This window comes from Glandiceps talaboti, chromosome 19, assembly GCF_964340395.1.
Source record: "Glandiceps talaboti chromosome 19, keGlaTala1.1, whole genome shotgun sequence".
NCBI classification, from domain to species: Eukaryota; Metazoa; Hemichordata; class Enteropneusta; family Spengelidae; genus Glandiceps; species Glandiceps talaboti.
The window spans coordinates 694,059-713,374 of NC_135567.1; the positions used below are offsets into that span (position 1 = coordinate 694,059).

At 34.4% G+C, this 19,316-nt stretch overlaps 1 protein-coding gene across 1 annotated transcript in view; it reads right to left on the reverse strand.

The window, feature by feature from the left end:
- LOC144449956 (aminopeptidase N-like) overlaps window positions 1-19,027 on the reverse strand; it is a 103,807-nt gene extending 84,780 nt beyond the window's left edge. Inside the window, exon 1 of the mRNA XM_078140521.1 lies at window positions 18,381-19,027. Within this exon, the coding sequence (XP_077996647.1) occupies window positions 18,381-19,027 (647 nt within the window). The remainder of the gene's footprint in view (window positions 1-18,380) is intronic.
- Window positions 19,028-19,316: the final 289 nt, after the last annotated feature.

A 19,316-nucleotide genomic window follows, 5' to 3' on the forward strand; every position in this document is an offset into this window, starting at 1 on the left:
AACAATCATTGTAATGGTATAGAATCAACTGTTCTAACAATCATTGTAATGGTATAGAATCAACTGTTTTAACAATCATTGTAATGGTATAGAATCAACTGTTCTAACAATCATTGTAATGGTATAGAATCAACTGTTCTAACAATCATTGTAATGGTATAGAATCAACTGTTTTAACAATCATTGTAATGGTATAGAATCAACTGTTCTAACAATCATTGTAATGGTATAGAATCAACTGTTCTAACAATCATTGTAATGGTATAGAATCAACTGTTCTAACAATCATTGTAATGGTATAGAATCAACTGTTCTAACAATCATTGTAATGGTATAGAATCAACTGTTCTAACAATCATTGTAATGGTATAGAATCAACTGTTCTAACAATCATTGTAATGGTATAGAATCAACTGTTCTAACAATCATTGTAATGGTATAGAATCAACTGTTTTAACAATCATTGTAATGGTATAGAATCAACTGTTTTAACAATCATTGTAATGGTATAGAATCAACTGTTCTAACAATCATTGTAATGGTATAGAATCAACTGTTTTAACAATCATTGTAATGGTATAGAATCAACTGTTCTAACAATCATTGTAATGGTATAGAATCAACTGTTCTAACAATCATTGTAATGGTATAGAATCAACTGTTCTAACAATCATTGTAATGGTATAGAATCAACTGTTCTAACAATCATTGTAATGGTATAGAATCAACTGTTCTAACAATCATTGTAATGATATAGAATCAACTGTTCTAACAATCATTGTAATGATATAGAATCAACTGTTCTAACAATCATTGTAATGGTATAGAATGAACTGTTTTAACAATCATTGTAATGGTATAGAATGAACTGTTTTAACAATCATTGTAATGGTATAGAATCAACTGTTCTAACAATCATTGTAATGGTATAGAATCAACTGTTCTAACAATCATTGTAATGGTATAGAATCAACTGTTCTAACAATCATTGTAATGGTATAGAATCAACTGTTTTAACAATCATTGTAATGGTATAGAATCAACTGTTCTAACAATCATTGTAATGGTATAGAATCAACTGTTCTAACAATCATTGTAATGGTATAGAATCAACTGTTCTAACAATCATTATAATGATATAGAATCAACTGTTCTAACAATCATTGTAATGGTATAGAATCAACTGTTCTAACAATCATTGTAATGGTATAGAATCAACTGTTTTAACAATCATTGTAATGGTATAGAATCAACTGTTTTAACAATCATTGTAATGGTATAGAATCAACTGTTTTAACAATCATTGTAATGATATAGAATCAACTGTTCTAACAATCACTGTAATGGTATAGAATCAACTGTTTTAACAATCATTGTAATGGTATAGAATCAACTGTTTTAACAATCATTGTAATGGTATAGAATCAACTGTTCTAACAATCATTGTAATGGTATAGAATCAACTGTTTTAACAATCATTGTAATGGTATAGAATCAACTGTTCTAACAATCATTGTAATGGTATAGAATCAACTGTTTTAACAATCATTGTAATGGTATAGAATCAACTGTTCTAACAATCATTGTAATGGTATAGAATCAACTGTTTTAACAATCATTGTAATGGTATAGAATCAACTGTTCTAACAATCATTGTAATGGTATAGAATCAACTGTTCTAACAATCATTGTAATGGTATAGAATCAACTGTTTTAACAATCATTGTAATGGTATAGAATCAACTGTTCTAACAATCATTGTAATGGTATAGAATCAACTGTTCTAACAATCATTGTAATGGTATAGAATCAACTGTTCTAACAATCATTGTAATGGTATAGAATCAACTGTTCTAACAATCATTGTAATGGTATAGAATCAACTGTTCTAACAATCATTGTAATGGTATAGAATCAACTGTTCTAACAATCATTGTAATGGTATAGAATCAACTGTTCTAACAATCATTGTAATGGTATAGAATCAACTGTTTTAACAATCATTGTAATGGTATAGAATCAACTGTTTTAACAATCATTGTAATGGTATAGAATCAACTGTTCTAACAATCATTGTAATGGTATAGAATCAACTGTTTTAACAATCATTGTAATGGTATAGAATCAACTGTTCTAACAATCATTGTAATGGTATAGAATCAACTGTTCTAACAATCATTGTAATGGTATAGAATCAACTGTTCTAACAATCATTGTAATGGTATAGAATCAACTGTTCTAACAATCATTGTAATGGTATAGAATCAACTGTTTTAACAATCATTGTAATGGTATAGAATCAACTGTTCTAACAATCATTGTAATGGTATAGAATCAACTGTTCTAACAATCATTGTAATGGTATAGAATCAACTGTTCTAACAATCATTGTAATGGTATAGAATCAACTGTTCTAACAATCATTGTAATGATATAGAATCAACTGTTCTAACAATCATTGTAATGGTATAGAATCAACTGTTCTAACAATCATTGTAATGGTATAGAATCAACTGTTTTAACAATCATTGTAATGGTATAGAATCAACTGTTTTAACAATCATTGTAATGGTATAGAATCAACTGTTTTAACAATCATTGTAATGATATAGAATCAACTGTTCTAACAATCATTGTAATGGTATAGAATCAACTGTTTTAACAATCATTGTAATGGTATAGAATCAACTGTTTTAACAATCATTGTAATGGTATAGAATCAACTGTTCTAACAATCATTGTAATGGTATAGAATCAACTGTTTTAACAATCATTGTAATGGTATAGAATCAACTGTTCTAACAATCATTGTAATGGTATAGAATCAACTGTTTTAACAATCATTGTAATGGTATAGAATCAACTGTTCTAACAATCATTGTAATGGTATAGAATCAACTGTTTTAACAATCATTGTAATGGTATAGAATCAACTGTTCTAACAATCATTGTAATGGTATAGAATCAACTGTTCTAACAATCATTGTAATGGTATAGAATCAACTGTTTTAGCAATCATTGTAATGGTATAGAATCAACTGTTCTAACAATCATTGTAATGGTATAGAATCAACTGTTCTAACAATCATTGTAATGGTATAGAATCAACTGTTCTAACAATCATTGTAATGGTATAGAATCAACTGTTCTAACAATCATTGTAATGGTATAGAATCAACTGTTCTAACAATCATTGTAATGGTATAGAATCAACTGTTCTAACAATCATTGTAATGGTATAGAATCAACTGTTTTAACAATCATTGTAATGGTATAGAATCAACTGTTTTAACAATCATTGTAATGGTATAGAATCAACTGTTCTAACAATCATTGTAATGGTATAGAATCAACTGTTTTAACAATCATTGTAATGGTATAGAATCAACTGTTCTAACAATCATTGTAATGGTATAGAATCAACTGTTCTAACAATCATTGTAATGGTATAGAATCAACTGTTCTAACAATCATTGTAATGGTATAGAATCAACTGTTCTAACAATCATTGTAATGGTATAGAATCAACTGTTCTAACAATCATTGTAATGATATAGAATCAACTGTTCTAACAATCATTGTAATGGTATAGAATCAACTGTTCTAACAATCATTGTAATGGTATAGAATCAACTGTTCTAACAATCATTGTAATGATATAGAATCAACTGTTCTAACAATCATTGTAATGGTATAGAATCAACTGTTTTAACAATCATTGTAATGATATAGAATCAACTGTTCTAACAATCATTGTAATGGTATAGAATCAACTGTTTTAACAATCATTGTAATGATATAGAATCAACTGTTCTAACAATCATTGTAATGGTATAGAATCAACTGTTTTAACAATCATTGTAATGGTATAGAATCAACTGTTTTAACAATCATTGTAATGGTATAGAATCAACTGTTCTAACAATCATTGTAATGGTATAGAATCAACTGTTTTAACAATCATTGTAATGGTATAGAATCAACTGTTCTAACAATCATTGTAATGGTATAGAATCAACTGTTTTAACAATCATTGTAATGGTATAGAATCAACTGTTCTAACAATCATTGTAATGGTATAGAATCAACTGTTTTAACAATCATTGTAATGGTATAGAATCAACTGTTCTAACAATCATTGTAATGGTATAGAATCAACTGTTCTAACAATCATTGTAATGGTATAGAATCAACTGTTCTAACAATCATTGTAATGGTATAGAATCAACTGTTCTAACAATCATTGTAATGGTATAGAATCAACTGTTCTAACAATCATTGTAATGGTATAGAATCAACTGTTCTAACAATCATTGTAATGGTATAGAATCAACTGTTCTAACAATCATTGTAATGGTATAGAATCAACTGTTCTAACAATCATTGTAATGGTATAGAATCAACTGTTCTAACAATCATTGTAATGGTATAGAATCAACTGTTCTAACAATCATTGTAATGGTATAGAATCAACTGTTCTAACAATCATTGTAATGGTATAGAATCAACTGTTTTAACAATCATTGTAATGGTATAGAATCAACTGTTCTAACAATCATTGTAATGGTATAGAATCAACTGTTCTAACAATCATTGTAATGGTATAGAATCAACTGTTCTAACAATCATTGTAATGGTATAGAATCAACTGTTCTAACAATCATTGTAATGGTATAGAATCAACTGTTCTAACAATCATTGTAATGATATAGAATCAACTGTTCTAACAATCATTGTAATGATATAGAATCAACTGTTCTAACAATCATTGTAATGGTATAGAATCAACTGTTTTAACAATCATTGTAATGGTATAGAATCAACTGTTCTAACAATCATTGTAATGGTATAGAATCAACTGTTCTAACAATCATTGTAATGGTATAGAATCAACTGTTCTAACAATCATTGTAATGGTATAGAATCAACTGTTTTAACAATCATTGTAATGGTATAGAATCAACTGTTCTAACAATCATTGTAATGGTATAGAATCAACTGTTCTAACAATCATTGTAATGGTATAGAATCAACTGTTCTAACAATCATTGTAATGATATAGAATCAACTGTTCTAACAATCATTGTAATGGTATAGAATCAACTGTTCTAACAATCATTGTAATGGTATAGAATCAACTGTTTTAACAATCATTGTAATGGTATAGAATCAACTGTTTTAACAATCATTGTAATGGTATAGAATCAACTGTTTTAACAATCATTGTAATGATATAGAATCAACTGTTCTAACAATCATTGTAATGGTATAGAATCAACTGTTTTAACAATCATTGTAATGGTATAGAATCAACTGTTTTAACAATCATTGTAATGGTATAGAATCAACTGTTCTAACAATCATTGTAATGGTATAGAATCAACTGTTTTAACAATCATTGTAATGGTATAGAATCAACTGTTCTAACAATCATTGTAATGGTATAGAATCAACTGTTTTAACAATCATTGTAATGGTATAGAATCAACTGTTCTAACAATCATTGTAATGGTATAGAATCAACTGTTTTAACAATCATTGTAATGGTATAGAATCAACTGTTCTAACAATCATTGTAATGGTATAGAATCAACTGTTCTAACAATCATTGTAATGGTATAGAATCAACTGTTTTAACAATCATTGTAATGGTATAGAATCAACTGTTCTAACAATCATTGTAATGGTATAGAATCAACTGTTCTAACAATCATTGTAATGGTATAGAATCAACTGTTCTAACAATCATTGTAATGGTATAGAATCAACTGTTCTAACAATCATTGTAATGGTATAGAATCAACTGTTCTAACAATCATTGTAATGGTATAGAATCAACTGTTCTAACAATCATTGTAATGGTATAGAATCAACTGTTCTAACAATCATTGTAATGATATAGAATCAACTGTTTTAACAATCATTGTAATGGTATAGAATCAACTGTTTTAACAATCATTGTAATGGTATAGAATCAACTGTTCTAACAATCATTGTAATGGTATAGAATCAACTGTTTTAACAATCATTGTAATGGTATAGAATCAACTGTTCTAACAATCATTGTAATGGTATAGAATCAACTGTTTTAACAATCATTGTAATGGTATAGAATCAACTGTTCTAACAATCATTGTAATGGTATAGAATCAACTGTTTTAACAATCATTGTAATGGTATAGAATCAACTGTTCTAACAATCATTGTAATGGTATAGAATCAACTGTTTTAACAATCATTGTAATGGTATAGAATCAACTGTTCTAACAATCATTGTAATGGTATAGAATCAACTGTTCTAACAATCATTGTAATGGTATAGAATCAACTGTTCTAACAATCATTGTAATGGTATAGAATCAACTGTTTTAACAATCATTGTAATGGTATAGAATCAACTGTTCTAACAATCATTGTAATGGTATAGAATCAACTGTTCTAACAATCATTGTAATGGTATAGAATCAACTGTTCTAACAATCATTGTAATGGTATAGAATCAACTGTTCTAACAATCATTGTAATGGTATAGAATCAACTGTTCTAACAATCATTGTAATGGTATAGAATCCACTGTTCTAACAATCATTGTAATGGTATAGAATCAACTGTTCTAACAATCATTGTAATGGTATAGAATCAACTGTTCTAACAATCATTGTAATGGTATAGAATCCACTGTTTTAACAATCATTGTAATGGTATAGAATCAACTGTTCTAACAATCATTGTAATGGTATAGAATCAACTGTTCTAACAATCATTGTAATGGTATAGAATTGCATTGACATTGGGAATCAAGGTTTCACTAGAGTGAAAAACTTATCAACTCAGTTTGTGTTACTTTAAATATTTCACTCGTTTGAACTATTTAGTAAAACTCATACAGTTCTGACGTCATCATAAGATGCCTTGAATATTGCCAAACATATAGTGAATGAATAAGAATGCATTCAAGCGACCACCTATGGCGTTCAAGATATCACTACCACTTAAAGATATCACTGACCACTTAAGTGGATAAAGATATCACTACCACTTCTATAACCATCTTCTAAGTGTTAATAGTGATCGATAAAATGCAGCAGTTTGCTACTAAATTTAAGTGTGTTCACATCAAGCACTTAGCGGCAGAAGTGGTCATCTGTAAGATGACACCACCGATTCTATTTGTTAATAAATGTAGGCCTCTACTTACAATCACCTAGCAGTGTTGGAGTTATTGGAACTTAAATTTCCACGGATAGGTCGTAGAGTACAATTCTACTGTAAGGCTCCATTAACTACATATAAATATTTTGTTTGCCATCCATGAACTTCCCCGAAACCTACCAGACAGTCAGACAGACAGACAGACAGACAGACAGTCAACGAAAAAAACACAGAACCCCGTATGAGGGGAAATGTTTTGTTAATGTGCTTGCTGAGACTTTGAAATGTCTTTCTGTACTGTCGTACCTTTGTGTTATCAATATCTGTAGTAAGTTCACTTGAATTCAGTACAGTCCTGGCTGTACATCTCTTATTGCAAAAGTTCATCAAATATGCAAATTATCAATTGAATTGATACGCTCATTTCTTTGCTCGGTCAATATTTGTGGCAAGGTTCATCAATTTGGTGCAGTCTTTCTTGGTCTATGCCCTATTTGTCAAAGTTGATTAATTATGCAAAGTAGCAATTAGTTGACACCACTAAATTTAATTGTATCCCTTTCCGATATCTTTGAAAATGAAACATCAATGTTTAGGATGTAAAAAAAACCTGTAAGAGTAATGTAATAAAATAAGTAGTTGACTGCTAATCCCGTACATGTCAAACAATGTGTCAACATTATGACAGATAAAGGGTATAATAAGTAGTTGACTGCTCGCTGGATCTACACACACACATGGTGTCATGTCCTTCAAGTCCAAAGTCTGCCTCGAGATCAAATGAGATACAAAGACTAATTAGGCCTGACTGGGTGCCTACTATTAAAAGGGCTTCACTATGTAATAATAATAATCTATTTCTTATATAGTGCATTACATAATTGCATAAAAATCTCAATGCGCTTCACATGATAAAAAATACGCATTATATGATTGGAGAATAAAAATAATAAACTATAAAAACGGTTTAATAAAACTGCGAATATTCGAATCCAGAGAGTTCCACAGCCTGGGAGCAGCGACTGAAAAAGCGCGTTTGCCATAATGCTCCAGGACATAGCGCGGTTCGAAAAGTTTCGTCGTGACTGCAGAAAGTGTTAATCTTTCTGGCCTGGCGACAGTGAGAAGATCCGTCGACATATAACACAAGTTGGTGCTTGACCATGAAGACATTTGTATGTGAGCATAAGAACCTTAAACTCAATTCGGTAGACGACAGGGAGCCAGTGTAAATCTTGGAGGACAGGCGTTATGTGTTCGTATTTCCTAGCGCGAGTGACCAAACGGGCGGCAGAGTTCTGTATACGTTGTAAGCGGTTAATAAGATAGTCAGGAAGATGGATATACAGGCTATTACAATAGTCAAGACATGATGTTAAGAAAACGTGAATCAGTCTTTCAGTAGTTGTGCGATCTAAAACATTACGGATGCGACCAATGCGACTTAAAATAAACGAAGCTGACTTGCAGACTTGTGAAACTTGACTATGTGATAAAACAACATTGTCAAAATAAAACCCAAGATTCCTCACTACGGCAGATGGTACAATTTGATCCAACCCAACGCGGAGTTCCAATAAAGGTGTGTAAGGTCTGAAATTTGAGTGCAAATGAATCAGTTCTGTTTTACTGTTTATTCGAGACCATCCATTCACGAATCTCATCTACACGTACATGCCTCGATCTGTAATTTAGAGTGTTCGGTTCTTTTATAGGTTAGATATACTTCCGTGTCGTCAGCGTACACCATGAAACTGAGCGAGTATTTTTCCATGATGTCCTCAAGGGGAGCGCAATACAATGTGAACAGTATTGGGCTCAAAACTCTGCCTTGTGGAACTCCATATAAAAGTTCACGTGGTTCTGATGAAACTCCATCTATCATAACACTCTTGAGTCCTTCCTTTCAAGTATGACGCAAACCATTTCAGCGCTAGTCCTTTGATGCCAAAACGAGTCTCCAGCCTTTCCAATAGAATGGTATGATCAATGGTATCAAAATGAGTATCCAGCCTTTCCAATAGAATGGTATGATCAATGGTATCAAAACGAGTCTCCAGCCTTTCCAATAGAATGATATGATCAATGGTATCAAAACGAGACTCCAGCCTTTCCAATAGAATGGTATGATCAATGGTATCAAAACGAGTCTCCAGCCTTTCCAATAGAATGGTATGATCAATGGTATCAAAACGAGTCTCCAGCCTTTCCAATAGAATGGTATGATCAATGGTATCAAAACGAGTCTCCAGCCTTTCCAATAGAATGGTATGATCAATGGTATCAAAACGAGTCTCCAGCCTTTCCAATAGAATGGTATGATCAATGGTATCAAAACGAGTCTCCAGCCTTTCCAATAGAATGGTATGATCAATGGTATCAAAACGAGTCTCCAGCCTTTCCAATAGAATGGTATGATCAATGGTATCAAAACGAGTCTCCAGCCTTTCCAATAGAATGGTATGATCAATGTATCAAACGCAGCACTCAAATCCAAAAGAGCGAAAATTACTTCTGAATGTTTATCTATCGAAAGCATGACGTCATTCTGCACTTTTAACAAAGCTGTTTCTGTGCTATGGAATTTTCGATAGGCTGATTGAAATTTGCAATACAACTGAGAGCTCGATAAATGGTTATCCAATTGTTGAAATACAATCTTCTCAATGACTTTACTGAGGAATGACAGGTTTGATACCGGGCGGTAGTTTTTCAATGGATCTGGATCTAATCCAGTCTTTTTCAGCAAAGGTTTAACTATTGCATGTTTGAGACGCTGTGGAAAAATACCAGATCTGAAAGACTTGTTGATTATGTCAGTAATACGAGATGATGTATATGGAAAACACATTTTCAATAGTGAAGTTGGAAGTGGATCAAGGTTGCAGGATTTTGAATTCAACGATAAAATCAACTTAGAAACGTGGGATACTGAAACGCTAATAAAATCTGTAAAAGAATGTGCACAATCAATAAAAGGTGGTACCCAAGACACAGAATCTAAACGCTCTCTGAACTTAGCTACTTTGTCACAGAAAAAAGTCCAAAAACTTGTCAGCTAGGAACTTGGAGTCGCTATGATGTGGCAGAGTCTGGGCAGATGACGACTTCTCACCAATCATGTCATCGATAACAGAGAATAATTTCTGCTGATCAGAGTTTTCTATTCTCAGACGATAGTAAGATGCCCTGATGTCATTGATGAGTCTGTTATGCACCGAGTACTTTTCATGGAAGATTTGTTTGTTGATATGTGTCATTAATTATACAAATTATCATTAATTAAATATGCAAGTTTAATCAGTGCTAAGTTACAGCCTGCCAAGACCACATAGTAAATTGCAGAACATTTGCTTCAGTACTTGTTGAGATATCAGTGGAACAAAATTTCTGCACAGACAAACAGACAGACACACTCACACACACACACACACAGACAGACACATACACACACACACATACACAGACAGACAGACAGACATCGCCACGACATTACCTCCCATACGGGAGCTAAAAAACAAACAATGCTAGCATGTCATGAAAAAATTCACTTTTCTGTTGAATCATTTTCTGTCTGTACTTATATCTACCAGACTGGTGCAATAGAAATGTCACAGTATGATTGTCTTAACAACTTATTTAGATATATGCTTAGTTATTCTGAAGATATTTGAATGGTCTTTCCATTTACAATAGTCAATAGTCAATAGTCAATAGTCAATAGTCAATAGTCAATAGTCAATAGTCAATAGTATGAAATACAGAGTTTCGCGCAAATTGAGCAAAACGTTTTCTTTTTCTAAATATACCGACGAACCTACACGCGTGCGAACGGCAAAGAATTTAATTGATGGCGCCTAATTTGAAATGAATATACAGACAGCCAATAGACAATAGACACGTCACACTGCAAATGAATTCTGTATGGTGGTATGACCCAATTAAAACCAAATGAATTCTGTATGGTGGTATGACCCAATTAAAACCAAATGAATTCTGTATGGTGGTATGACCCAATTAAAACCAAATGAATTCTGTATGGTGGTATGACCCAATTAAAACCAAATGAATTCTGTATGGTGGTATGACCCAATTAAAACCAAATGAATTCTGTATGGTGGTATGACCCAATTAAAACCAAATGAATTCTGTATGGTGGTATGACCCAATTAAAACCAAATGAATTCTGTATGGTGGTATGACCCAATTAAAACCAAATGAATTATGTATGGTGGTATGACCCAATTAAAACCAAATGAATTCTGTATGGTGGTATGACCCAATTAAAACCAAATGAATTATGTATGGTGGTATGACCCAATTAAAACCAAATGAATTCTGTATGGTGGTATGACCCAATTGAAACCAAATGAATTCTGTACGGTGGTATGACCCAATTGAAACCAAATGAATTATGTACGGTGGTATGACCCAATTAAAACCAAATGAATTCTGTATGATGGTATGACCCAATTAAAACCAAATGAATTATGTATGGTGGTATGACCGAATTAAAACCAAATGAATTCTGTATGGTGGTATGACCCAATTAAAACCAAATGAATTCTGTACGGTGGTATGACCCAATTAAAACCAATTGAATTCTGTATGGTGATATGACCCAATTAAAACCAAATGAATTCTGTATGGTGGTATGACCCAATTAAAACCAAATGAATTCTGTATGGTGGTATGACCCAATTAAAACCAAATGAATTCTGTACGGTGGTATGACCCAATTAAAACCAATTGAATTCTGTATGGTGATATGACCCAATTAAAACCAAATGAATTATGTATGGTGGTATGACCCAATTAAAACCAAATGAATTCTGTACGGTGGTATGACCCAATTAAAACCAAATGAATTCTGTATGGTGATATGACCCAATTAAAACCAAATGATTTCTGTATGGTGGTATGACCCAATTAAAACCAAATGAATTATGTATGGTGGTATGACCCAATTAAAACTAAATGAATTCTGTACGGTGGTATGACCCAATTAAAACCAATTGAATTCTGTATGGTGATATGACCCAATTAAAACCAAATGAATTCTGTATGGTGGTATGACCCAATTAAAACCAAATGAATTCTGTATGGTGATATGACCCAATTAAAACCAAATGAATTCTGTATGGTGGTATGAGTTCAAAAGTCACACTGTTTATCGCTAAGATTGTCACTCGATATATCTCCCTACTGTCTGTCACACTGTCACAGCGATGATCTATATCTCTTCCATACTGTCTGTCACAGTGACTGTAGTCTGTCTGTCTGTTTGTCTGTCCTCTCTCCCTCCCCCTCCCTCCCTCCCCCTTTGACACTTTGCAACGCCTCTGTTTAATGCGGTACCAACCGAAACTCATATTTTGTTCCTTCAGCAAAAATATGTTTTCTGGCTTGCAAGAATGCCACTTTGATAGTGGCCCCAGTTTGTTGGTGCCCCCCCCCCCCAGTTTGTTGGTGCCCCCCCTCCCCAGTTTGTTGGTGCCCCCCCCCCAGTTTGTTGGTGCCCCCCCCCCAGCTTGTTGGTGTCCCCTGCATAATATTAAAGAGAGAAGTAATTGGTATCGACTTATCGAGGTATTGTGGTATCAGCAATCAATCAATCAATCAATCAATCAATCAAACAAACAAACAAACATTGGTTGCATGTAATTGTTTGCAAACCTGGAATGTCGTAAAACTCCCTGACTGTTATATTTGATGGGATTTTACAGTGTTTTGAGTCAATAGGCAAACAATCAAGATTGATGTGGTATTCACTATGTACACAATCTATATAGTACATTACACTTGGGGCGTGTTCAAACCAATAAACAATAACTGTGACTAAACCGTCGGCACGTACCATACAGGGGCATGTAGCTCCACTGATACATAAATATACCACAGGGGCCACGCTCCGACGCAGCGTTGTCGTAATAAAGTCATTCTCCACTACTTCCGGTCTAACTTTGTGAAACAATCGTACTTTCCACAGTGGAGGCCATATTGGATTTTGTCTTAAAACCATAACATTGAATACTAACAATAAACATTTATTTATTTATTTATTTATTTCTAAGGATGATCAACGGGATTGGTTCCAGTAAGAGGCTCCAACAATAAGATTATACAAACCACACACTACTAAATGCTCAAAATAAAAGTGCTAAAAATATCAATCGATGAATTACTCGTACAGTTTCTTTAAAACACCTAATGCTTTAATTGAAGGCGAGTATTTACTAATATTTATGCGACCTCGTCTCTCCCTAGAGTCTGATTCTGTAAAATTCTAGTTTGCGTACTGAAATCAAGCGTCGATATAATATAAGAACTATTACATTACACCAAGTATTCTACGTTTGTGACACACCGTATTTAGGGGTACATTTATTCATAAACATTACACCAAGTATTCTACGTTTGTGACACACCGTATTTAAGGGTACATTTGTTCATAAACATTATAAGTATACATTACTTTTTTCTGTTGGGTGAAATTTCTATAACAATAGAAGAACACTTTATTTATGTAAAGGAACACAGGTTGCTGATTTAGGTAACGTATTACTTATAACTCTATTTGTATATACACACTACACTAGCTTTCGATGGCAATTGTTTATATCGTATTTCACGGAATAAATTGAACCATACATTAATTATCCTTAACACCACGAATGTTAAATATGATTTATAAATAGCGAACAACGTGTCATGTAAACACTGTGATAGAGCAAAGTAAACGTGGTCGCCATTGAAAGCAGCGGAACGTGTAATCACTGGTGCATAGGAGCTTACAGTTACACAGGGGCATGTAGACCAACCAATAGACGAATATACCACAGGGGCATGTTTTGTTTATTTATTACGTACGTACGTGTGTATGTATGTACGTATGTGTGTGTGTGTGTGTGTGTGTGTGTGTGTGTGTGTGTATGTATGTATGTATGTATGTATGTATGTATGTATGTATGTATGTATGTATGTATGTATGTATGTATGTATGTATGTGTATGGTGTAAATTTGAATAATTTCATTTCAAACACCTGTTCCACTACATAAATAGATTGATATCACAAAGTCATTTCAGATTTCTATAGTTTGACACACCTTTTTGCCAATTCTGTATGTATGTATGTATGTATGTATGTATGTATGTATGTATGTATGTATGGATGGATGTATGGATGTGTGTATGTGTATGTATGTATGTATGTATGTATGTATGTAATGTCATAACTGCATATTTGCAATGATGAAATCTAATCCATCCCTTCCTAGATAGTTATTGGTACGTATGTACACTTCATTTCGACCATTCCGACTGAGTCGGTTCTAATTTGTAGTCTCAGTGGGAATCTCTTTACAGGGAAACTTAACCCCGTCAACCTTCTATTGTTACATAGCGTTGACGGCTAAAACACCATGTATGAAACCTATACTACACTATCACATGACACAAATGAAACCAATATCTAGTAAAGCACTCAATTTGTTATCGGCACTACTACACTCAATCTATTGAACAGTTAATCCAAATAACTGTCACTTTACAATGTTATGGCCACATCGATGACAAATGGTTATTTTTTCAGTTTTAATTTATAGACCAACTTTACAATCATTTTTTTCTTCTTGAAAAAACAACGTGTAATAGCATCACCAATTCCGTGTTTGTACATCAATATACAAAAAAACACGCCAAAAGTGTGTAAAATGATGTCATTATGTACAATAGTAGACATTTTACATTTTATTTTAATTTTAGCAATTTATTGATTGTCTTCAACGATTAATTAAGGGACAGTCATCAACGAGTATATGTTCCAGATTATTTGTGTGAACACTTCATCACTTCATTTACATGTGAGTTCAAACCTCTGTCTGTCTGTGTCTTAGGTTCTCTCTATCTATCTCCCTCCATCCACCCCCCTCTCTCACCCACCCACCCACCCACCCACCCATCCACTCTGTCTGTCTGTCTGTCTGTGTGTGTGTGTGTGTGTCTGTCTGTCTGTCTGTCTGTCTGTCTGCCTGCCTGTGTGTCTAGACATGTCTCTCGATCTACTGTCGCTGTCTGTCTGTCTGTCTGTCTGTCTGTCTGTCTGTCTCTCTCTCTCTCTCTCTCTCTCAATATCAATATCAATCAATATCACTTAATGTAGTATGTACACGATACCTCCATGACATCTAGTTTATTTTAAACGGTCATTTGAACCACGTGACCAACGGATGATATTAGGGAGGCTTTACTCTAACCTAACCTATCTATTATAGAGTTAGTCCGCTTATGTACACATTATTTGATCTCATAACAAACCTCTATAGTCGAATGACGTGTATCCGTCATCCCAACATACAATATTACAATACATGTACAAACACTGATAAACACAAAAATAACCTTCCCTACTTCAGTGAAGACAACTACAGAGCTAATCATGAACAAGCAAATGACATCTGCCCCACATCCCCACATACACAGTTCAGTTTGTATGGCCTCGATAATAACGATGGTAGTCGAAACAAAAACAGTATACAACCTAAATGATTCCCCAGTAATACCGTAGTACAAGTACAGCAAGACAGTACGTCTGTAGTTTCCGTGGCCGGTTACAAATCAACCCAGATTTTCCAAGCCTTCCCGGTCCCGGTCCCGTACTCGTACACATGTGATGTCATGACCATTGTTGCATTGTATCAATGAATATTATACTTAGTCTTAAAGAATAACTACTCTTGTACGGTTCCTTGTTAGAATTACTGTCCTAAATGTTTATGTTTGGATGTGAATCGCGATTGCCGTAGCACGATACGATGGCCATGTTTGTCATCCATATGCGCACTGAACGTTTTACAAGGCGAAAACTCAGACCACAAACTATAGAGAGGCGGCAACCCAAAACTACATTGTAATAAATCGTATCTGACAGCTAGCCTATAGTTGCATGCAATGTGTAGCACGTGAAGTGTGCTTGCCAATGTCGTCAAAGCTGTGTAACTGTCAATCTCCTTCCTGAATTTTTTACATTGTGAATTATGTTAAAGGTTTAAAAATTGTTGATCTGAACACATTTCTGTGTTTTCTAGTTTGCTGAATGGACAAAATAGGAATTTAATTGATTGTAGGCCTTTTTGATGTTGAAAACATTTTTCACTCTCTAATATTATGATCTGAAAAATATGCTAATTATATGCAAATCAATATGCAAATTATGTCGTCCCTTTATCTTTCCAAATCGTGGAGAACCCTGCACTTGCTCTACCTAAATAAAGAGAACGTTAACTGCCATAAATAGTAGACTGGGGGACGGATTTATTGAGAATTAAAAAAAAAAAGTCATTTTAGACAAACTGTCTTGACCAGAGCAGAAACGGCGTTGGCGGTGTTTTCCGTTTCTTAGATACCCACGGTATTTTCCGTTTATTACGGCGTTGACGGTATTTTGCGTTAAGTTACGGCGCTGACTGTATTTTCCATTTGTTGCAGCACTGACGGTATTTTCCGTTTACGGCTGTTAAAAGTATTTTCCCATTAAAACTCTAGGTATGATAGCCCTGCTTGCATACGGAGTAAGTCGTCCCTTCCTGATGGTTATGACAGTAATCTAGACCAGTGCACCGTTAGACTGTCGACAGTCGTTCGTGCCTTTTTTTGCGACGTTTCATCTAAAACAAAGTCATCGCCTCACTCCGTAGCACGTACATGCTAATGCGTACTGAAAGGAACTGCGATGATTGCCGAAGGCACGAACTGTAAGTGCCGAAGGTACTCCGGCACTCGCTGATCAGTACGCGGTTTAGTATTGCTCTGGATTGGAGCGAGGCGACGACTTAAGTTTTGGATAAAATGTAGCAAAAAAGGCACGAACGACTGTCGATAGTCACGTCCACCGTCTGCAAGCAGGACTAGTGTTGAGGGTTAGGGAGCCTTCAGTATTTACAAGAGGGAGGGCCGGAGGAATCGGGGGGGGGGGTCACATTTTACAAACCTGTTATTGGGGGAGGGTCATATTTTGCATTACAATGTTTTACAATCCGTAGTTTTGTGACCAAATTGAAGATTTAATTATTGTCAATATGTTTTGTGTGTTTTGAGATGTAAAAGTGAGATGAGCACTCAACATTTATTTTTATGACTATTTTACATGCCAAAATACAAAAAAAAATACATATATTGTAAGAAAATTGTTTAATAAAGCAATGCATTTTGTTGAGTGTGCCATCTCACCTAGACTGTCGACAGTCGCTCGCGCCTTTTTTTCCTACGTTTTATCTTAACTCCGATCCGGCGCAACACTAGTATAATCGCAAACTGATATTGAGGCCCTCGATATCAGTTTGCGATTAGACTAGTGTTGCGCCGGATCGGAGTTTAGATAAAACGGAGGAAAAAAAGGCGCGAGCGACTGTCGACAGTCTACATCTCACCTTATCACTCACACTGTCCGTGAATGTTGTTGTTAAAATATGATGATGATGATGATGATGATGATGATGATGATGATGATGATGATGATGATGATGATGATGATGATGATGATGATGATGAGGTAACCAGCCAGTCTTTTACTGTTCGTCACTTTATAATTATGTACAAATATTGCTTTCTAATACAGAGTCAAAAAATCATTTAATTTGTATGTACATATAATGGGAATATTGATTAACGTTCAGTATATGCAAATGCTATGGGGAGGGTCATGTTTTGCAAAATGGGACAAAGGGGAGGGTCACTTTTTACGAATGGAGAATTAGGGGTCTTGTTTTTCTTAACAGACCATGTGTGATTTCCTTCGGTCCCCCCCTGTAAATACTGAAGGCTCCCTTATGACAGTAATCTAGACCCGTGCACCATCTGTAAGCAGGACTGGTGGTATGAGAGATTAAACTGAATATAGACCTCAGATCACTAGTAGAGCGTAAACAGACTAGAACTGTGTACAAACTAAACAAATGGCTCACAACATGACAGACGTTTGCGTATATAAAGTTGTACGATGTTTTAGTAGGCTGTCAAACCGGCCATAATAAATTGACACATCATTACAATTGTATATATGTTAGTATTATGACATACTCACTCAACTGTAGTACTGTATTGTATATAAGTTATAACCAATATTGCAGAACTAGCAAATCGGTGATATTGTCTGTTTTGTCTATGTATGTCAGGATCGAGTCCAGACGTACTCCGTCTGCAAGTATTTATAACAAATATACAACTGACCTTGTGTCGCCCGAACTCGTCTTGTACGAACTACGATAAAAGCCCGCCAAGTCGTCCTCCAAGTAGCCGATAAAGTCCATGGCAAGTTGGTATGTTACCCCTACTTCCATCTCAGTTTTAGATTCAACTACGTAGAACTGGTAATCTTTATCTATGGTTAAGTCAGTTATTTCCATCTCTGTCAGGATTTCATCGACTTTTTTGGATAAAATCACAGTAGCTTTATCAATGTCTAGTTTATTCACGTGAATTTTAACAACATTCGTTGGTTCAGTAAAACTGAATTCAGCGTAAGACTTTCCATCAAAGGTGAATTGTTTGTCGTCGTCATCTTCATCCAGATAGACTTTCAGATGAACGAAGTAATGCTCGGGAAGTACATTACTTTGAACACGACCTTCCCAGAGTGGGGCTGGGGTGCCTAGTTGTCCTGTTGGTGCTGGGTCCGTCACAACAACCGGTGGAATAGTGGCCTCGTCCTCACAACTACGATCAGGAATGTAGTAACACAGAAGTCCGACTCCGATACATAAAGTTAACACAGCTAGAACGGCAGCCGCAATCGCGGTTGAACTGAGGTACATCCCCGACTTCTTCGTGCCATCTTCGTCGATCGTCAGCTGATAGTCACTTCCCTTATCCGGCATTTTAGCTAAAAGCTCCTACGGTCAACTAAACTGTGTTGGTTAAACCGGTCAAAGTTATCTACAATATGTCGATAATACTGTCACTTCGATTGACGCCACAGATCAAGTAGAACGTAGTATACAAACCGTATACACTGTTAACCAGCTGTTATTTTAAGATCGGTTTTAACTTCACAGACGGAATCTGCGACTAGTGGACACACAACACTATCAAGTGCCAACTTCGGGACTGTGTTGCAGCAACAATAACTCTGTGAAATCAAGCAAGGGGCGTTTCTACAGATTCTTG